The following is a 21,882-nucleotide window of genomic DNA, read 5'->3' on the forward strand; positions in this document are numbered from 1 at the left end:
TTTAGGGGACCAATTTTCAGAGGTGCTGCAGCTTCCGTTGATGTTAACTTGAGTTGTGGGTCTTTTATTATCGTTGGAACGGATCATAATTTCTGTTGTAAGACCTTGTTTGAGTTGCTTATAGCTTTGCCGATCTAACCATTCAGGCTGAAATTTTTCATGATGACTGTCTACCCCAAGCTGATTTTTTTTTTAAAGTTTCAGCTTAAATGGTTTGGCCATTTCAAGGAATGAGGCTAGGGGGGAATACATTGCTTTGCCAATGTTTTAAAAAAAAATTCGTACCTGCTTTCATTGAGTAGCTCTAGTACTACCATACTTTCAACGAAGGAGTTGAAATTTGGGGTGCGGGTCGCCCCAGAGCAGGGGATGCGTCTTTTACCATCCATGTAAAAATTCACCCAAATTTGGCCAGGTTATGAGCCTCTGAAAATCTCAGTTCACACGTGCTCAGTGGAGATAGAGATATGTTGGAGTTTGGCAGCTTAAATTCTCCAAAATCTCCAAAGAGGGGCCCTATGGAAAAAATAGTATGTGACCATGTAATTGAAGACTGTATCACAGTGTTCTACACCCGCTCAGCTGCACTGCCCTCTGGGATAGCAATCCTAGAGTTCCATGTACACAGCTCAGTAGCAATGCCTTCTGAGTGATTTTGAAGGACCTTGTGGGAATCCAGATGGCCACCCGAGGGAACTGTGGGAGGAGAGGCCAAACTCCCACCAGCCTCTGTGGAAACTCCAGAGTGACTCCCACAAGTCCCTTGGCTCCAGCATCATTTCCAAAGAGGGAAACTCAAGCAGGAGACTTCCAACTCTGCCGCCCACGAGAGGCTTGGTAATGAAAAAGTGAGTATGCAATCCATGGCTTAATGGGGATTCTTGAAGGGTAAGTGCTAACTATAGGCTCAGTGGGGAGCAAATCCATGCTCAGTGGGATGCTCTGAGGGTACAACCCAACTCCAGAAAGCAGTGGGGTGGGACGGGACTGCTCAGTGTGAGGACATGGGGCAGAAATAGACCTATGGAGGGACAATTGTGAACAGCGAATGCGTCTGAGCATTTCCCAACCTCCTTGCAAATGTTTCGCAGACAGGAAAAGAGACCAATTGCTGATGAATAATTAATTTCTCACAAACTATCCCTCCTACATGTGATGGCTGGAGCCCATGTCTGGTGAATCAGGTGTAATGCTCGTAGGAGCACGCTCCCTGTATCAGACAGATGCAACGGATGTGCTGGGCTGTGTACTTAGCCTTGCACAATAAAGATTCTCCACTTGCCATTCAAACGGGGGTTGCATGTGGAATGAGCGCGCTCTGTTCTGGAGCAAGGCTGTGCAGTAGAAAAGAGAATCCTGCCACGGCTGAGTCAAGGGGGAAGGTTTAACCCAGCGGGATGTGTGCATGAGGTAGACATTGCTGCTCCTTGGATAGGTAGCAGATTCAGGGCTTGGCCATGGGGTAGTTTTCCAGTGGAGAAGAAATTAGCCACATGACTGAGCGGGAGAATTAGAGGCAGCAAAGCTTATGTGGCTCAGAAGCCCAAGCACAGTCCCGGAGAAGCCCCATTGGACGCTATTTCTAAACGTTCACGGACCAGCAACTATTAAGAAACAAAAAGACCAAGCTGGATGGCACTGCTCAGCACTTCAGGTGATCAAAGGACGTTGCAAGCTTTCATCGAGCCAGGGCGGGACAGGTGAGTGTCAGCTCTCTGGGGCAGGGGCTGCGTTTTTGTTCTGTTTGTACAGTGCCTAGCATAGTGGGGTCCTACTCCATGACTGGGGCTCCTAGGTGCTAATAACAATACAAAGCAAGGGAGACTCAGGCCTTGTGAATTCTCTTCTTTCATCCTCATTTACAGTGGTGTAGATCAGATTTGAATCAGGTCCTTGATAGGCAGGAATGGGCCATTCATAGAGATCTCTGGGCAGTAGGAACAACAGGGAGGGGTAATACAAAACTCTGCTCTCCCAGGTAATAGCGATGGCAGAATCCCCGGGGGTACTTTATGCAGAAGAAGCTCCGGGTAAGGGACTACAGGCCTGTGCTGGTTTCAGAGAGGGAACCTAACAGTGATGAGCGCCACATTAACAGCTGGGCCTTTTAAGGTTACTGCCGCTGCTGTGGAGTTAATGATTTGCGGGATGACGAGGTAGGGATTAAAGACCTTTCCAAGGGTCACTGGTTGGGAGCTCGTGGAAGCTGTGGGTCCACCCCCACACCACACCCCACTCCACACACACCTTGTTTCACTCCAGGCTTATGCCAGGGAAGATGGTGTCTCTCACGGAGTTTCAGAGTGAGTAAGGGACGCAGCCTCAGGGGGGTTGGTTGTTAACTCGTCAGTGAACCCGGGGAACAGCCTGTCTCAGAGGCTGGGGCTTATCTGCTCTGTCCAATGTGTGATGCAGTGACTGCTGGAGCTGGAGGTTGCTCTGTGGCACCAGTCACAGCAGATCAGGGAGTGTCAGAGGCAGAGTGAACTACTGTCCTGCCCCTGCCCCAAAGGCCCTGAGTCTGGTACTGTCCCTGCAAACCCTGATGGGTGTTTGTCAACACCACAGAAACACCATTCCACAGAAGAGGGAAACATGCATTTCACAGCTCTGCAGAACTCATAACTCACCACAACTGGCAGCGTCTGCTCAGATGAGATCTGGGTCTACAATGCCAAGGCAGGGGGATGTAGATCAAGGGTGAGTTGGCAGTTCTTGAGGTTGGAGTGGGGGAGCCCAGGACTGGCATAGCAATGGGCTGTGGGTCAGGATGGAGAGCCACTGGCAGAGCTGGCAGTGGGGAGCTCAGGACTGGAAAAGTGGGGGGGAGGGGGCTGTGGGTCAAGACTATGGGGCATTGGCACAGCTGTGGGGTGTGTGGGGAGCTCAGGACTGGAATAAGCAGAGGCGGGTGAGGGCCATTGGCAGAGCTGGGTGTGTGGGAGGTTTGCTGAGCACTTGCCTTCCCTTCTCTCAGCACTGTTAGTGAGCGCCAAATCTCCCTGAAGAGGAAAATGAAGTGAGTAACTCATGGCCTGACACACACACAAAGTTTGCAGATGTGTCCTGGGTTTTCAGACCAGTTTTCATTGCTCTAAACCCCTATGACATCCCATCCTTGGCTGCTTTTGGCTGATAGATAAGTTGGAGAGCCCTGGGCCTGACCCAAATCCCATTCAAGGCAATAGGAAGACTCTTAGTGAGTCCAGAGCTTTGGCTCAGCTCCATTTTGAAGAGGGAGGGGATTAGGAGGTGACCCCTGCCACATGGAAACCACTTCACAGGTTTTCAGGAAATCGTTTTCCTGTTTTCCAGCTGGCTTAACATCAGACTGTCTCTTTCTCCCTAGATACATATAGGGAGAGAGGCGCTCTGAGGCCAGGGTGGTGGGTGAGCTCTCAAAAACCTACCTTAGATAGAAATTGTCTTGTCTAAATATTTGACGCAACCCACAAATTAGCCTTCCTTGCTGAGGTGGCGAGGCAACGAGGAACCATGGAGTGGATTTGGTGACAGACGCTGGCACCATCCAATACTTCTTTGGTAGCAATACGTTGTCCTCTGGCTGCTACGCTCCTAATCACTGACCCTCCATCTGTTGCAGAGATCGGTGTCGGTCTTGTGGGCTTTGGCCTATTTTTCATCTTTTTTGGGGTACTCTTGTACTTTGACTCAGTGCTGCTGGCCTTTGGAAACGTGAGTACCTCAAAACCTTGGCCCCCTTCCTTGCCCCTCCTGAGGGCAAAATATAGCACTGGGACAGGGGCCCAGACACGACAACCCCGCTGCAACCAGTCACAGCTCCCACGGTGGAGCGTGCCAGCCCTTTGGCCCTGTATAGGTTCCTATTATGAGAGAAATGGGGCTAGTCTCTGTTCAAATCCTGCTCGGGTTTGTGTGAAATAAATTTGATGCATTTCAGTCCAGCTGTGATGATGTCCCCATCCTTAATCTCATCACAACTGGTATTAACTGATCCCCTTGTAGGCAACCTCGAAAGAGAAGCCAAGAATCAAATCACATGGAGACTAAACTACTATCTCCCTACTGGGGATGGTCCTTCCCAATCAGAGTTGAGACACATGGTGTGGGGGACACTTGTATGGTGCAGCACATACTTGTGTGGGGATAAATAGAGCATTTCAGTCTCCAGGGAAGTCAGCCCAGCACCTCTCCTCACAGGCACTAAAGTCCTTCTAAAAGTTGTCTTGAATTTACAAATAAAAAGAACAAAGGGCTTGTCTACACATGGAAGTTCATTCAGATTCAGGTAGGGTGTAAATTTAAAGTGGATTATCTATTCCTGATTAACTCCAGGGGTGGATGCTTTTATTCCAAAGTAGTTTAATCCATTTCCAGAGTGGATTCAGAATAAGGCACTCTTACTCTGGGATAAGAGCATCCGCGCGTGGCGTTAATTAGGAAGAGTTAATCCGGAATAGCTATTCTGGAATAACTCTCCATATAGACGAGCTCTGTAACATGAACACGTTTTCATTCTCATGAAATATCAGAGATGTTTCCTTCTAACACCGTGGGAATCAGCTGGCATCGGAATTCTACCACAGTCAGTGCAATCCTAGTGGGGTTCTACTAGTGAAACTATAACAACTACAGTGGGGATAATGATACTGATATCTCCTTTGATATCTACTAATGAGAAGTGCTGTGTAAGACCTAGGTATTGTTATAACTGAGAGCAGAATTTAGCCCTTCATTCTCTTATCTACTGCATTTCTGTTGCCTGGGACTTAGGCAAGCCTGTTTCCTTACTGCATTATTACAGTGGCTTATATGCATTGTCCTTTATAATGGTTACATGGATTGCAAAAGCAGGCAAGTAGGATGCTGCGTTAGTGTGATGGATGGCACCCAGGTGAGGGGAGAGGGGGATGCCCGTGTCAGCAGATGAGATAGACAAGGGTTCTCTTTGATCACACGGGAAAGAGGAGCTAGAGTTGGCGCCCGATCGGGAATGAATGAAGGGAATGTGTAGACCTTCTCTCCTCTAACAAGTCCTGTGCGACTCCATTTCCTCCGCTTAGCTCCTGTTCCTTTCTGGCTTGGCCATTATCATCGGACTGAGAAGGACTTTCAACTTCTTCTTCCAGAGGGAAAAGCTAAAGGGCACCAGCTTCTTCCTGGGAGGCATTCTCATTGTGCTCCTGAGATGGCCTCTTCTGGGCATGTTGCTGGAGACCTATGGCTTCATCACCCTTTTCAGGTGACTAGTTCTCTACATGCCTTTAGTTTTGGCCTTTGCCAATAGTTTTGCTAGGGTAACTGGCAAAACTTCATAGGTGTAGAGCATTGTGGGTACAAGAGGCTATCTAGGAAACCCCATTCTCATTCCCCTAAGGAATTCCTTAGCAAGCATCCAAAGCTCCCCAGAAAGGCACACAAAAGTCACAGGATCAACTCCCCTGTCGTTTGCAAGGCATTGATTTCAAACACTGTGAGCCAGAAGAGATCCTGCCAGGCCCCAAATCCGTACCAAATCCACATGGCCATTTGTGTGCTGGCAACAATCTGGCAATCAGCTGGATGGACAATATTTCCCAGCTAGTGAAAGCTCACAGGAATTTTTTAGACCTGTGTTTATTTTACCCAGTTATAGATCCTAGGGAAAGTCCTTCCTTGACCCTAAATCAGCCCACTCCCTTCCCCAGCTTCCACTCATTGATTAAAAATTATCTTTGTTTTGCTCCAGGGATTTTTTCCCAGTAGTCTTTGGATTTCTGGGAGCTTTGGGAAATATTCCACTGCTGAGCAAGGTAAGCAAGGCTTTGGGGTTGGATTTCATGCAGAGTCAGGGGGCTTTGGTTTTGCAAGGTACTGGCGGAAGATCCCAGTAAGGATACTGGACCAAATTCTGAGCTGGTGTAAATCAACAGATCTTTATTGACATTTCCAAAGCGTCACAGATTTACACCCGCTGAGAATTTGGCCCATTCTCCTCTCACACTGGCTTCACATCTCACGTAACTTAATTGATTTCAAATGAGTCACTCCCAATTTACACAGGTGAAAGGGAGAGGAAAATCTGGTCGAAAGAGGCAGTTAAATTTCTGCCCTCAGTTACGCTTGAATTGTCTGAATGTCTGCGTCTCACAGCCATAATTTAACACGGAACTGACCAAGTGCAAGTTTTTAAGAGTTGGGATTTAAAAAAAGTCTTCAGATTTGATGTTCCTTCTCATCACTCTCATCGCTTTCACTCTATGCATCCGAAGAAGTGAGGTTTTTACTCACGAAAGTTTATGCCCAAATAAATCTGTTAGTCTTTAAGGTGCCACCAGGTCCTTGTTGTTTTTGTAGATACAGACTAACACGGCTACCTCCTGATACTTCTCATCACATGTTAATTCTTCCAGAATGTCCCTTTTGCTCCTGCTATTCTGCCATTAGCTGATCTTCCGTCTTCTGTAATGATGCTTCCTAAGTACACCTCTACCCCGATATAACGTTGTCCTCGGGAGCCAAAAAATCTTATCGCGTTATAGGTGAAACCGCGTTATGTCGAACTTGCTTTGATCCGCCGAAGCGCGCAGCCCTGCCCCCCCGGAGCGCTGCTTTACTGCGTTATATCCGAATGCGTGTTATATCGGGTCGCGTTATATCAGGGTAGAGGTGTAGCAGTGATTTCTCACATGTCATACAGCTGTGTCACTCGCTGGAATCTTGTGTGTTTTCCCAGGATCCTTGCATACCACCATAGCTTTGGCTTGTCCACATTCAACGGTAGACTCTCACTGATATTAGAATTGGTCAAAAAATTGTGAAAAATATTGGCACAATTTTTGTTGAAATTTCACTAGTGTGAACATTTTTGATCAGCGCTAATTCATAGGCAGCAATATGTATCTGTTCACTAGAGGTCTGGACTGTATCTTCTGTATAGAAAAAAGTCTTAAACTGTGAATACAGAGTTGCTGAGGAGACGGATTGTACTCAATAGCAAATAGCATCAGGACTTCAACTGGTCATCACTCACTCACTCACTCATGCCCGTCACCCCAGTCGGGGTATGGGCCGCCAACCACAGATCTCCAGAGTCCTTTATCCTGGGCCATTTGCTCTAGCTGGTTCCAGGTATAGCCCATTTTTTTGCTATCAGCCTGAAGGTCGCGTCGCCAGGTGTTTCTTGGACGGCCTCTTTTCCGCTTGCCTTGGGGGTTCCACCGCAATGCCTGTCTAGTGATGTTGGTTGGCTGCTTGCATAGTGTGTGTCCTATCCAACCCCACCTTCTCCTTCTAATTTCTTCCTCTGCTGGAAGTTGATGGGTCCTCTCCAAGAGGTAGATGTTGCTGATGGTGTCTGGCCAGCGGATCTGGAGAATCCTTCTAAGGCAACTATTTATGAAGGTCTGGATCATCCTGGTGGTTGTTTTAATTATCCTCCAGGTTTCAGCTCCATACAATAAGACTGATTTCACGTTGGAATTGAACAATCTAATCTTTATTGCCAAAGACAGCTCTCTAGAGCTCCAGATGTTCTTGAGTTGTAAGAAAGCTGCTCTTGCCTTACCAATCCTTGCTTTGATGTCTGCGTCCGTGCCACCCTGTTGGTCGATGATACTGCCTAGGTAGGTGAAGGACTGCACTTCTTCCAGAGGGATTCCATTCAGTGTGACTGGGTCATTACTGATGGAGTTAATCTTGAGGATCTTGGTCTTGTCCTTGTGGATGTTGAGGCCAACCTGTGATGACATGGCTGCCACTACGTTGGTCTTCTCTTGCATCTGCTGTTTGCGATGCGAAAGGAGTGCAAGGTCATCAGCAAAATCCAGGTCATCAAGCTGGGTCCACAACGTCCACTGGATTCCGTTCCTACGCTCATAAGTGGATGTCTTCATAATCCAATCAATGACAAGGAGAAAGAGAAATGGTGACAACAAGCATCCTTGTCTGACTCCGGTTCGCACCTGGAAGCTGTTTGTAAGCTGCCCTCCATGGATCACTCTACAGTGTATGCCATCATATAAGTTCTTAATCAGGTTGACCACCTTTGCTGGGATGCCATAGTGCCGAAGGAGCTTCCAGAGAGTCTCTCGATCCACGCTATCGAATGCTTTTTCATAGTCAACAAAGTTGATGTACAATGAGGAGTTCCACTCCATAGACTGCTCGACTATGATGCGAAGCGTTGCTATCTGGTCCGTGCATGATCTATTTTGCCGGAAACCTGCTTGCTCATCTCGTAGCTGTGGGTCGACGGCATCCTTCATTCTCTCTAAGAGAACTCGGTTGAAGACCTTCCCTGGCACCGACAGAAGTGTGATTCCTCTGTAGTTGGCACAATGGCTGAGGTCTCCTTTCTTGGGGATTTTAATAAGATATCCCTCTTTCCAGTCTGCTGGAATCACTTCTTCTTCCCATATCTTCTCAAAGAGGGGGTACAGCATTTCCACTGAAACATCCAGATCTACTTTCAGGGCCTCTGCTGGAATATCGTCAGGTCCAGCCGCCTTCCTATTCTTCATCATAGTGATGGCTTTTCTGATCTCCTCTCTGGTTGGTCTATCACAATTGATTGGAAGGTCTTCGTTGGCTGGGTCAATGTCTGGTGGATTTAATGGTGCTGGTCTATTCAGGAGTTCCTCAAAGTGCTCCGCCCATCTATTCATCTGTTGTTCTATTTCTGTTATAGACTTTCCCTGCTTGTCTTTGATGGGACGTTCTGGTTTGCTGAACTTTCCAGACAGTCGCTTGGTGATGTCATACAGCTGTTTCATATTACCGTTGTATGCTGCCTGCTCCGCTTCTGCTGCCAGTCCATCCACATAATCTCTCTTATCCTTCCTAATATTCCTCTTCACTGCTCTATGGGCTTCAGCATACTCTTTTTGCGCTTTAGCCTTTGCTGCTCTAGTCCTGCTGTTATTAACTACTGCCTTCTTCTTCTTTCTATCTTCTATCTTAGTCAAGGTCTCTGCTGTGATCCACTCTTTCTGCTGATATTTCTTAATTCCAAGCACTTCCTGGCATGCTGACCTAAGTGTCTCTCTCACTTTCTGCCATCTGTTGGATACACTGTCTTCCTCTTCCTCAGACCGATCCTGTAGTACTGAAAACTTATTCTTCAGCGTCAGTCCAAAATCTTCCTTGATCTTATGATCCTTCAAAAGGCTAACGTTGAACTTCACTCTTCTTTCTGACGCGTCTATCCAGTTCTTCTTCAGCTTCAGCTTCAATCTGGCCACCACTAAGTGATGGTCGGACGCTACGTCTGCTCCTCTTCTAACTCTAACGTCCTGCAAAGATCTTCTGAACTTCTTGCTAATACAGACATGATCGATCTGGTTTTCTATCATGCCTGCTGGCGATACCCAGGTACTCTTGTGGATCCGCTTGTGAGGAAAGATGCTACCTCCTATGACCAAGTTGTTAAGTGCACACAGATCCACAAATCTCTCTCCATTCTCACTCATCTCTCCCAGAGCGTGGGTCCCCATGACTTGTTCATATCCTGTGTTGTCAGGTCCAATTTTGGCATTAAAATCTCCCATAAGGATGGTAATGTCTTTGTCTGGGAGAATCTCTAATATTTTCTGAAGTCTATTGTAGAAATAGTCTTTGTCCCCCTCTTCACTGTCATTGGTTGGAGCATAGCACTGTACAACATTCATCTTAATCCTCTTCATTTTAGTTCTGAAGGATGCTGTGATGATCCTGGAACCATGTGCCTCCCAACCAATCAGTGCCCTCTGTGCCTGCTTGGACAACATGAAGCCTACTCCCTGTGTGTGGGGTGCGTCACTCTCTTCATGTCCGGAATACAACAACAGCTCTCCTGTCAACAGTCGTCTTTGTCCAGCTTGTGTCCATCTTGTCTCGCTAATGCCTAGTAGGGTCAAGTTGTTGCTCCTCATCTCTGCTGCGACCTGTGCCATCTTTCTTGACTCGTACATGGTCCTCACGTTCCATGTACCAATGGTAATCCTCCTGGTTGCAAGAAGGGTAATCAGCTTAGTGGCTTCCTCACGACTTTCACCACCCAGCGTCATGCGTCTTCGACTCGAAGACCCTTCTTTTTCCAGGCTAAAAGTCTCTGTTATCTCTATTGTTGGCGTTTCTATAGCAGGTTGATTTTTTACGGGGTGGAGTTGCTAGCCCCACGCCCAACCCTCCTCCTTTATCCTGACTTGGGACAGGCAGATGGCCCCAAAGAACCTCTCTGGTGGAGTTTCAACTGGTCATCCTTTGTTACAATGCCAACCACTGTCCTGGGGCAAGTCTGGGAGAGACCGACACTATCCTGGACAAACATTATTGAATTAAATTTAAAACCTTTGTGGTCCATTTATTCAAAATGCAGTTATGTCTGGATTATTGTGGGATTGTACGTAACTTTTCTAGAAACCTGACCAATTAAATCTCTGAAAGTATTAGGAACTTCAAAGGGCTTTGGGGACTATCTCTGTGATGTGACTATCCTGGAAAGTACTTGAGAGGAGGGAAATGCAAATTCTCCCCTGTGAAACCAGCCTTTTGAAGCTATGCCCTGGGGAGCAAGACCCCCTGTCTTACTGGTTACTTGCTCCTGGAAATTCCCATCAAAGATCCTTGAACTGTATAACAGATGGACTAAACTTTACCTGAATGGGCTAGTTCTGAGCTGAGGCTGTTATGCACTTGTGACCATAGAGGGTTTTTGAAGGACCATAGAGGTGACCTTTTATGGGGTTTTGAAGGACAAATTAGCTACCACAGCCCATGGCGGAGTTGGGGTGATCGCTGGGAAGCTTTTTAGCATGTATGTAGGTTCCTTTATTGTTTTTAATACATTTTCTCTGTAATGGTTTCATCTTAAGGATAAATCCACTTGCATCACAAGAGCTGTGCGGTAGCTTACCTGTGGGCAGATACACTGCTCTAATGTCTGAAGAGGAAACAAGGAGGTCTGCTTAAGCAGTCTGTCCTTTGCTGGGAATAGCACAGTGAAGGCAGGGAACTGTTCAGCCTGGGAATACCTCAGTCAGAAGGGAGAGAGATGTGGGGCTCCACCCAAGAAAGGCAACAAGTTGGAAGCCAGAAGCCTGCCCGTGGGTGCCCTTGCTGAACCTCTAAGGGAAATACAGGCGCAGTTGTGCTGAACTGCAAGTGTCACCATTAAGTTCAGCGGGAGTTTACTACCGCTGCTAATGAACTGTCATTGTTGCAGCTATTCCAGAAACTAGGAGACACCAGCTCCTTGGTATGACCTGGAAGAGTTTCCAACAGCTAGTGGAGATAACGTCACCTGCTTTAGACACCCGGATCCGTGGGCAGCAGGCTCTCATTGCACAGACACTAATCTGCAGTCTCTCCAAGCCAAGAGTCACCTGGACTGGACACACTCTTTTATTGTGTGAAGGAAGCCGCTTGGAGCCAACAGATCCTGCTACCAATTAACCCAAAAATCCAAGCCTTGCTATCAGATTGCTCCCAATCGGATAGATCTGGCTGAGATTCTCACCTTCCCATGCGCTACACTGGAATGAATGAGTTTCCCAAGCCAGATGGTTGTGCAAGTTGTTGATTTACTCTTTTGTCATGTCCTCATGAGAGTGAAATTGTATGTGGATTAAAAAGCATGTCTGAGATAATATTGCATCCCAGTCCCATTAGAGCAGTGGTTCCCAAACTTTAACAACCTGTGAACCCTTTTCACTAAAATGTCAAGTCTCACAAACCCCCTCCTAAAAATAAATATTTCCAGGGATTTTCTCCTTTACCTGAGTATAAATTATAAAAGCAGTGATCTTGGAAATATCAAATTTGTTTTTATGACATGCTTATTACACATTATTTATTATTAATTATTATTGATCATTACGCATTATTTATTAATTATTATTGATCATTTTTATTACATTATGAAAACAGCAACACTCTTCCAAGATCTCACTTTTGTAGCTCGTATCACTTTGAATAAGCCTGTTAGAAGACAAGGTTCCTATGTTTCATCAAGGAGTATCAGATGTGAAAGCATGAAGGTATTTAAGAAGCCAACTCAAAGAGTTCTTCTTACACATGCATTCAGGTCTTGAGCAGTCCAGGCAAACAACGCACGTTACAACAAAGCTTAAACTTGTTCTTCATAATAATTTTAAAAACAACACTAGCTGCCTATTTAATTTTAAAAACAGCAAAAAATATCCACTTCCCTTTCCATTTCGTATAAGGAGTCTTGAAGTTTAAATCTTCTCAGTGTGATAGATCTGCTTGTTTTGATCTGCTTAGTTCTTGGAAGTCCAGGGGCTCCAGGCTGTTGGCCCTGTGCTGCCCAGGGTCCCAAGGGACAGCTCTGTCTGCCATTAGGGAATTTTTTCCCGAGAACCCCGTGTAACATTTTGTGAACCACTGCATTAGAGGGACATGCTGCTGTTGACACATTGTTCAGAGCGTGTAGTATGTCCCCATTCTGATGACTGCTCCATACAGGATAGGAGCCTGCTACAGCTAGGAGGGAGGGGAGTTATTCCTTTAGCTCAAGTTAGCTAGATCAAAACTAGTTCAAGTATGTCTACACATGCTGCAGTCATACCTCCTGATCACAGTGTAGACATACCTTGTATGAGTAGCTCTCAGGAAGCATTCTGGACAAAATACCTTATTACAAGCTCTTCTTGTTCTTTTTAAAGGGGGGGGGTGTTTGTTTTTTCCTGGAGAGGGTCGGGAAGAGCTAGGAAACAGGCTTTCCCCTTGAAGGGCTCTGACAGAAACAAAAATGAATCAGGAAACTTGGAAAGAAGCTGTCAGATTTCAATGGGTGTTTAGCACAAAGCTAAAAACAAAGTCGTGTCTGATGCCTCCATGGTGAGATGGGAAGCGACGCAGAGTGTCTAGGGAGCATGGAGTCCTACAAGGCCAATGAGCATCTCTGACCTGTCTGATTCCTTTTAATCCTGGTTTTGTAATATTTTAAAAATCACTAAGCAGCAGGTGCTAAAACGGCAGTGACCGCACTAATGTTCCTCTCTGGTCTCTGCGTCTTAGCCGTGAAACAATGAGCTGCGTTCTCTGGCCGAGCAATCCAATTGTTTGTGTTGTGCCTTTTGTACAAGCTCAAGGTGCCTTTCTGAACTGGAGTTTGCTCCCATCCAAGTCTGCGGCAAAAGTCCCTCATCACATTAAACTGCAGGATCAGGCCCTGAAAGGGCGTTGGAGCATTCAGTACGAAATAAGGTGAAGTCCCATTCCCTGGGCCAACCCACTGATGACGCCAGCCCCTTGAGGCCGGATTCTGCACCCCACTGCAGCACGTTGGGGAATTCTCCCAGTGCAGGAGCGACATAGCTTAGGGGCGCGGCGAAAGGGGGAATGACCCGAGTGCTCTGTGCTCCATCTCTTCTGGGCTGCAGAACCGCCAACAGGCAGCCATGCAAGGAGGCCTTAAAGGCTGAGGGCTGCTCTAACTTATTGCAGAGGTCATGTGTGCCTCTGGAGCAGCCTAGGATCTGGGAGGTACGAAGAGGTTATAAAGCTCCCCTGCAGCTCCCCCTGCCTGGACTGCTCTTCCCAAGAGGCATGGCCCGGAATCTGCCCCTTAGAATGCCGCCGCTCTGAGAGAGGGCAGGGGAGGTTATGAAAACTCCTGTTAAGCCCCATTAACATTTCATGACCTGATCCAGGGAGAGTAAATTACCCTTTTCGTGTGCAATGGCCATGAGAAACCAAGTGATATTTGGGGCCATTAATTGCAGAGGGGTAAGCAGGTGGTTGCGGGGGAGAGCACAGCAATAGACCGATGATTACTTCCGATAATTATCTCTCGTTTTTTAAAGACCATTCTGCTGCCAAACAGGAGAAAATTGAGCGAGGAGGAATGTACTGTATTGGAAGCCCAGATGCCAAGCAGATAGCTCATGGCTGATCTATTGAGTAGTGGGGCATGTTCTTTTCAGTCTACCGCTGGCTGCAGGAGCGTGAGCTGCCTTTGCTATGATTAAGCACTAAAGGACTTCAGAAACAATGGGGCCTCTCCAGAGCCCTCATCGAAGCTGGAGGCCACGGATCTGGCTGAGGACACTCGGGGAAGCAGGAGGAGTGAACCCATCCTGTCTTGTATGAGGCAGGTTCCGCAGATAGTGATGCAACAATGCTGCATGGGGAAAAGGACAGGCCGAGCACTAAGCTGTTGCCGGAACAAGGCCATATCCACAGCTGGTGTAATTCTGCACGGATCCGTTGGAAGTCAATGGAGCGATGCCGACATACAACAGCTGAGAATCTGGCCCTGTTACCTTGCATTATAACACACCTATGATCACAAGATCACTTCCTTGGCTGAATGTTCTGATCGCTGGCTTTGGGCTCAGCCTTGTCTTTCCTAAAGCCCTGGCCTGGCTTCCTGTTGGCTGTTCTGCAGCCCGAAAAGCTGGAGCACTGAGCACTCTGGTCATTCCCCCTCCCATCCTGTTCTTATGCAAAGGGCTGCACAAGCCTTGTATTGCACCAGTGTGGGGGAAGGGGAGAGAATTGCATGAGGCACTGTGGTGGGGGCCAGCAGGGTGCAAAGTAGATGGTCATGAGCTAGGAAGCTGTTTGCTTCCAGCACCCCCAGGTCAAGCCTAGCCTTGTTGCATAGGGACAGAAAGCAGCTACAGGTCAGACCGCTGTTTGGTGGCCCCTGTGCGCAATGAGTGTGTTGGGTCTCAGCCCAGTTCCCGCTGGGCGGGCAGCTCCATCACAAAAAATAGCAACCGTAGGGAGCTCTCAGCAAAGAGGCAACTGAATATTGAAGCGAGCAGGGGGACTTAACAGCCCTCTTTTGGCAAGGTGCCATGGAGGGCCGAAGGAGCAGGTGCTTTCCCATCTCTCGCCTTGGAGGGCGCATTCTTACCTACCCTAGCTCTAAGGAGGCCACCAAGCCAGTCCTGCTGACCCCCTTCTTGCAGGTGACAGTCACATCAGCTTGTTCTGTCATTGGCAAGAGCAGGGCACACAGAGGTGGGCAACTCTCACTCCCTGGCCAGAGCCAAAACGGGTCCACTTGGCATCACCTCTGTGCGGTGGGTCCCTCCTGAATCCCCCATGCTCCACACCACTGACCCCCTGCAGCACTGACAGCAGCTTCAGGGTCAACTCCCGGGACTTGCCCCAGTAAGCCCTGTGTATGGGCTACTAGACTTGTCCCCCACCCAGTGTCTAATGGAGCAGCATGCCTCTGTGGTTCTACAGCTGTGCAATATCTCTATGCAGCTAGTTAGCTGCTGAATTCCTCCAGGGCCATTTCCGGGGAAGCCTTGGGCATGGTGTGGTGGGAGTGTCCGGTTATGGGCAGCTCAGCTGATTTCCTAGGGAGCCTCTCACTAGAGCTTGCTGTTCCCCCCGAGTGCCCTGTTAAAAGACTCGTATTCATTAAGTGCACCTCCTTGAGAAAGAAGAACATGGATGAAGGACCTGGACTGACTCAACTCATTGTGATGCAGGCCCTCTGAAGACTGTCCTGGGGGTCGGCAAGCCATGGCGAATGGTATTGGTTTGTGGGAGCGTATCGTTTAATAGCAAGGTGGTCTACAATGGTGCTTCTGCCTGCTTACTCGGAGGTCACTGGAGGTTCTTTGCTTTGCTTCTTGTGGCCTCGTTAGTGCTAAGGCCACTTCCGCCCTATTATGAGGATTAAAGTGATGCCCAAGCGCTGTGCCAGCTCTCTGAACTGGTGAATTTTAGCCCATGTCTCTTTATCCCGTAGGTTTCTTTAAATAACAAGCTTTAGTTTGAAGCCTTTAGCTCCTGCCACTGCTGGCTGTAGCCGCGCTCTCTGGCTCCCAGGGGCTGTCCAGCTCTGAGAATTACATGGGGAGTGAAGCTGTTGGGGTGTTTTCCACCCAGCCGTGGTTTCGCTGCAGAATGCAGAAACTTTGCAAAGCAGGGTGAGTGAGCGTCGGCGCCTCTTCCGACTTGACACACGTTTGGGGAAGAAGGTTTTGAAATTGCTGGAATAGTCCGTTGTGACATTCTACAAACCAGGACGTTATGCCAGCCAGTGCCGGCTCCAGGGTTTTGGCTGCCCCAAGCAGCCAAAAAGGAAAAAAAAAAACAGCCGCGATCGTGATCTGCGGCGGCAATTCGGCGGAAGTCCTTCGCTCTGAGCGGGAGTGAGGGACCGTCCGCCAAATTGCCTCCGAATAGCTGGACGTGCCGCCCCTCTCCGGAGTGGCCGCCCCAAGCACCCGCTTGCCAGGCTGGTGCCTGGAGCCGGCCCTGATGCCAGCATAGCTACATTGGTATAGCCTCTGTAGTATAGATGTACCCTGAGTGAAAAGGAAAAGAGTTTAAGAAGGGGAGGGGGGCAGTTCCCAGCTGGTATAGATCAGTGTAGCCTTGTTGGAGTCAATAGAATTAGGCCAATTTATACCAGCTGATGATCCTGCCCAGAGAGGGGCAAGTTGCATTCTCGTGTTTAAAGTGATGTATAGTAAAGTTGCACGTCACAGCAACAAGCAATCAAGAGAAAAAGATAAGTGGCAATTTTCTGAAGTGAAATGGCTGGGGGGCGGGGGAAAGTAGAGGTGGGTCCAAGCCTTGCTGACATCACAACCAGCTCCTATAATAAGGGGGAGAGGTTTATACTGAAGATGAGAGAGATCCAGCCAGCCAGGGCAGCTGCTCACCTATTTGTAAGGGACCGGAGTGGGGAGAAGGGTCTCATCAGTTCCCTCCCTCGCTCTGCACACGAAGGCCCACGAGCAGCAGAGGTAAGTGGAGGACAAGATCACGTAAGATCTAAGCTGTGGTTCGTTTTTCGTTTCTCCCCTGCTGAAAACGTGGGTTCGCTTTTCATGGGAACTTTTTAAATTGAAACCCAAATGTCCTGTTTTGTGGGGAGGGGTATGTTTAATTTTGGTCAAGGAAAGAGATTTTAAATGGTCAGACTAATCATCCTCATCAAATAGAATATGATCATGCTTTGTGCTTTGGTAGTAAAAGGACCCCAAGCTCTCGAGGAGTTAGACACTGTTTGATCACTAGGGTTTTCCCAGACAGCAAAATGGTTTTCCGCACCATTTTACAGATGGGGAAACTGAGGCACGCAGAAGGGAAGCAACTCTCTCAAGATCACCCAAGACTGCTGCTAACACCAGTTCTGTTGCACTGGTGGAAGCAACACTGAGCATGTACATAGCCCAGGCTCCCGCCAGCATTTTAAACACCGCATGGTCTAACCCGGTTCAAAATAGGGCTAGTCAAAATGGAACTTAAAACACTGGCAGCAGCAGGGGGCACATCTCCAGTAGGGCTCCCTATGTTGCTACCTCTAATGGATATGAATTGGTGTTAGCAAAAAATGGGATTTTTTGTTCAAAATGTCTCTAATATAGACCAGGCTAAAATGAGCTGGGGGCGGAATTTGGGGCTCCTGGCTCCCAGCCTTGTGCTGCGCTGGTTTGTCACAAGAGAACGTTTTGCCCCATAATCATGAAATGGCTTTTTGACCATGCCATGCGGAGCAATTTGAGTCTAAAACTACACACTGTGTGTGAAATCCTGTCTCCTTCAAAGTCAATGGCAAAACTCCCATTGACTTCCGTGAGGCCAAGATTTCATCCTTATCTGCATGACCACTTGCTCTTACTCCTCAACTATTTAAAGTAGCTAGAAAAGGAATTTTGCAGGGACTGTCAGTCCAACAAATTTTCTCCACATTTAGAGAGAGAGAGAGAGAGAGCATGTGTGTGTGTGTGTTGCTGAGTGGAAAAATGATCATAGACGCCTGTGTTTCTTATGTTTTCTCAAGAACTCCAAAGACCTGGAAAGGAATAAAATCATTCAATTTAATTTTAGAATGTCCCTGCATAGGAAGAAACTGTCCTAATTACCCTGTGTTTCAAGGCTTTTATTTTTTAGTAATAAATGGCCGTGTTCGGATCTGCCCGACGTGTGCACTTTGAGCTAATGCAGCATCCCTTTTCTTTAGAAGATAGGGACGGTTTCCTGGAATTGATTAAAAGCCGGTTTGACTTCTTGTAAGATGCAAGGGAACAAATGAAAAGGGTGAACAGCCCTGTTTGTTCCAGATAGGCTGTTCTGTTTAGAGAGATACGGATATAAAATATCAGCCGGTTGCTGTGACCCATAGCAGGTGACAGACCAAAGTGTCCCAATCTGCCAGGAGACATTGCAGTGTTAGCCCCCTGCAGTTAACCTGGGGTCTCCTTAAGATGAACACATTAACTCCATTAACGGAGCACAGTGGAGGGTCCAAGGACAGATGAGAATTCTTTGTGCAGTTTAGTTAAGGGTCCTTATTGCCAACAAAGAGTGCGGGATTGGCAGCCCTGGAGATGATTCTCTTTATTTATGATTTGTGTTGCAGTAGCGCCTAGAAGCCCCCGTCCTGGCCCAGGACCCATTGTGTAAGGTGGTGGATAAACACAGAACAAAAAGATAGTCCCTGCTCCAGGGAGCTCACAATCTAAGATGAGATGACAGTTGGAGACAGACACACACAGATAGGGGAGCATAGGAAACAGACAGAATGGGCCTGATTTTTCAGAGGCGCCAATTCACCAACAGCTCCCGCTGGCTTCACGTAGGGCTCTGGGTACTCAGGGCTTCTGAGGGTCAGGCCCAGAAGTTCGTCCGCTACAAAACAGGCACAGGAACGCCAGCTTCCCCCGCCCCCCAGGAATGCGCCTCAATTCTGAGCAGCAGGTGCCGCTTCTTAGTGAGAGGATTCAGGCCCGTGTTCTGTTCGCGCCCGTCGGCGGCGTCGCTACCTTGTTGGCACTGCGAGCTAATTGGAGCGGACAGTGATGAAGTTTCTATGTGGTTAATTGAAGGAACGGGGCTGAGATAGGGCTGTCAGCTCGTACAGACGACCGAAGAGCCCCAACAGCCACAGATGGAAAGGAGGACGTTCCTGTGGTTAGGGGGCTGCCTTGGAACGTGGGGCATCCAGGTGCCATTCCCAGCTCTGCCACTCCCTGGATGCCCTTGGTCTCTCTGTGCCTCAGTTCTCCCTCAATAACATGGAAATAACAGCACTGCCCTACCTCACAGGGGCGTTGTGAGGTTAATTACATCAAAGGCTGCGAGGTGTTCAGATCCTACCATTATGGGGGCCAGACAAGTACCTCAGCTCAAGAGACACAGGCAGGATTTGAATTCATGACCTAGACGTGAAAGGTGTCCTGGGTAAAGTTCTCAAAAGCGTGTAAGTCCCATTTCCAAAAGCAGCTTTGGCTCCCATGAGCCTAGGCCTGAGTAGGGTGACCAGACAGCAAGTGTGAAAAAATCAGGACGGGGTGGGGAGGAATGGGAACCTATATAAGAAAAAGACCCAAAAATCAGGACTGTCCCTATAAAATCGGGACATCTGGTCACCCTAGGCCTGAGTGAAAGTCAGCGGGTCTGGTATGTCCCAAGGGACTTCTAAAAATGGGCCTGAGACTTCACCATCTCCTTTTCCTCCTCTCTCCTCACCACCTCTCATTTCAGCAGGGAGCCCTTTGTAGCTGCCCTTGGCATTAATCTGCTGCAATACTGACCCCACCTGCAGGGACAGGGGTGGTTTTTGACGTGTCTTTGGCTGGGCCTGCTTGCTGAGCTTAGCTTTCATCTGCCCATATTGATCCTCTTGTTCAAAGGCTCCGTGCGCTGTTAGCCACCCCCTGTAGCCTCTATCTCCGCTCCTGTAGCTGCTGGCAGGTGGATGAAAGGGAGGGGGCTGGCTGTCCTGCAACCTTCGGCCCTGTTTTGCTTTGTATCCCATTAAAACCCCCTCTGTAAGGACCGATCCCGCGCGCAGGTCCAGTGCATCGTGTGTTTCGCTTTGTGCCGGTGAGCAGCCCCATTCATTTTGGTGGGAGACAGATGGGGGGAATGACGGGTGTCTGAACTCTATAGTCTACCCACAATTCTCTGCAAAAGGGGTGAGGGAGCCATTTTAAATTGTAGTCAGCTGAACTTGCTACTTCCAGCAGGGTCAATATGCAGTGACTCCACTGCAGAGCATAGAGCCACCCCGGGTTTGTATCTGTGTCACTGAGAGCAGGCGATATCCCAGAGACTCTCCCTTTAAAGAGCAGAACATTCCGGGAGACTGGAAACCATCTGACCGATTGTTGTTACTTTCTTCTTCCTTCCTCTGTGTTCTCTCCCCCCTGGTCTGATATTTCAGGTCTGAGCCAGCCCGGGATGAATCCTTTCAGCTCCATGCTCCTGCTTCTCTTCTTCTCCAATGCTCAGTTTGGGGAACCCGCAGAAAGATCTTTCCCCTTCTGGAGCCCTCGACACACAGGTAGCGCGATTGCCCGTGGAGATCCTGCATTGAAAGCCACTCGCTTGGAATCGAAAGGGTCATGTCTCCCAACGAGGTTGTGTGAGCTTGGTGCATAGCCCCGGCACCTCTAGGCTTGGCACATCAGTTCTGAAAGTAAAAATATTGCTTGAGCCCAGGGACCTCTTTCATTACAAATTAAGCACTGCTGGTTGTTAACTGATGCCTTGAGGCCAGGAGCCCCTTGTGCCAGGCGCTGTACAAACACAGAACAGAGAGACAGTCCCTGCCCCAAACAGCTTCCACGCTTTTAAAAATTACAAATGTTTGTATTTGGTCAGGTATAGCTGCGCCGGCTGCCCTCAGTCAAAATGAATCTGATTTTCAGGGGTGCTGAGCACCCACAACTCTCGTGAAAGTCAAGGGGAGCTGCGGGTGCTCAGCTCCCCCCTGAAAAACAACCCCCCGAGGGCTACATTTTCAGAAGAGCTCCAGGCGAGATTTTCAAATGCTCAGGGCTCCCACAGTCGGGGCCCGACTTCCGAAGCGCTTGGCACATTGGATTCAAAGCAGGGTCCATATTCAAGTGCCCATGAGCTCTTGGGATCAGAGACTGTGGGTCTGTACAGCACCTAGCACAATGAGGCCCTGATCGTGGCTGGTCCTTTGGCATTTCTGTAATCAACACCATTGAGTCATAATAAATGGGAGCTGAACTCTTGGGGCATCTTATGAAGGCTCTGTGAACCCTCTCCCTGTTCTGGGCCCTGGGCGCTCCACCACTAACTCGTGCATTGCTAAATTTCCAAAGCTTGACAGGTGAATGTGGGGAGCAGGATGGAGAGGGGGCAAAGAGAAGGAGTTGGGGGAAATGTGGGGGTAAGATTATGGCAGGCCCTGGACGATAACAGGCAGCCTGTGAAATCTTTACTATTTATTTGTTTGGATTGCGGTGGTGCATAGGAGCTTCAGCCACGCACCAGGACCTCATGTGCTGGGTGCAGTGCAAACACAGAACAAAAAGACAGACTCTGCCCCAACGACACTGCTTGCCACTTGCCACTGGTGAGTCTGACACTGACCACTTTCCCTCCTCAACTCCTTCTGCGCCTTTCTCTGTAGGTGACCATTTCAAATACCTGGCCAGCCCGGCCCACTGGGATCAAGCCATTCCTTGCTCGGAAAGCAAGCCCAGCCCTGGGAAGGCAGAACCGAGATCCACGCCGCCCCTGCTGTGCAAGCCGCAGGAGGACAGCCAGGTCCAGCTGGGGCAAGGAATCCATCCAGCCAGGAGCAGAGCCATCTCTGTCCCCCAGGGCTCGCTGCTCGTGGAGCGGGAGAAGGATCTCTCCGCCTACAACTGGAACTCGTTCGGCTTGAGATACGGCAAGAGGCAAGCAGACACCAGGGAAGCCAAGGTGAAAATATTGTGAAGCCAAGGAGCAGCTGGAGCTGGGGGTAAGGGTGGGGGGAGGGGGGTGAGTGAATCAATTGCAGCAAGTGACGTAGCTTTACAATGGATTCTCAAGCATTCTCTGCTTTCTGTCCTAAGGGTGCAGGAGGAAGGCATGGGGTGGGATGGAGGGGATGGGAGGATATGCAGCACGGCCACAACTTTCCAGAGGGATTGGGAGAGTTTCTGTTGGGGGGGAGGGAGTCAATCTGAAATACCT

At 48.6% G+C, this 21,882-nt stretch overlaps 1 protein-coding gene across 4 annotated transcripts; it reads left to right on the top strand.

Annotated features, from left to right (window-relative positions):
- Positions 1-26: 26 nt before the first annotated feature.
- On the top strand, positions 27-21,660 carry LOC117875811 (vesicle transport protein GOT1A-like). 4 transcript variants are annotated; one of them, XM_034767275.1, is made up of 6 exons: positions 27-2,303; positions 3,605-3,696; positions 5,046-5,224; positions 5,711-5,774; positions 20,111-20,230; positions 21,332-21,660. In XM_034767275.1, exons 3-6 carry the CDS (start codon positions 5,171-5,173, stop codon positions 21,640-21,642), a joined length of 549 nt encoding a protein of 182 aa, XP_034623166.1. In that variant the 5' UTR covers positions 27-2,303; positions 3,605-3,696; positions 5,046-5,170; the 3' UTR covers positions 21,643-21,660. The 4 variants fall into 4 exon arrangements, with proteins under 4 accessions (XP_034623166.1, XP_034623165.1, XP_034623169.1 ...); XM_034767274.1 differs by lacking the exon at positions 3,605-3,696; XM_034767278.1 differs by lacking the exon at positions 21,332-21,660 and having other exon boundaries at positions 20,111-20,212.
- Positions 21,661-21,882: the final 222 nt, after the last annotated feature.

Source organism: Trachemys scripta, chromosome 4 (genome assembly GCF_013100865.1).
Source record: "Trachemys scripta elegans isolate TJP31775 chromosome 4, CAS_Tse_1.0, whole genome shotgun sequence".
In the NCBI taxonomy this organism is placed as follows: domain Eukaryota; kingdom Metazoa; phylum Chordata; order Testudines; family Emydidae; genus Trachemys; species Trachemys scripta.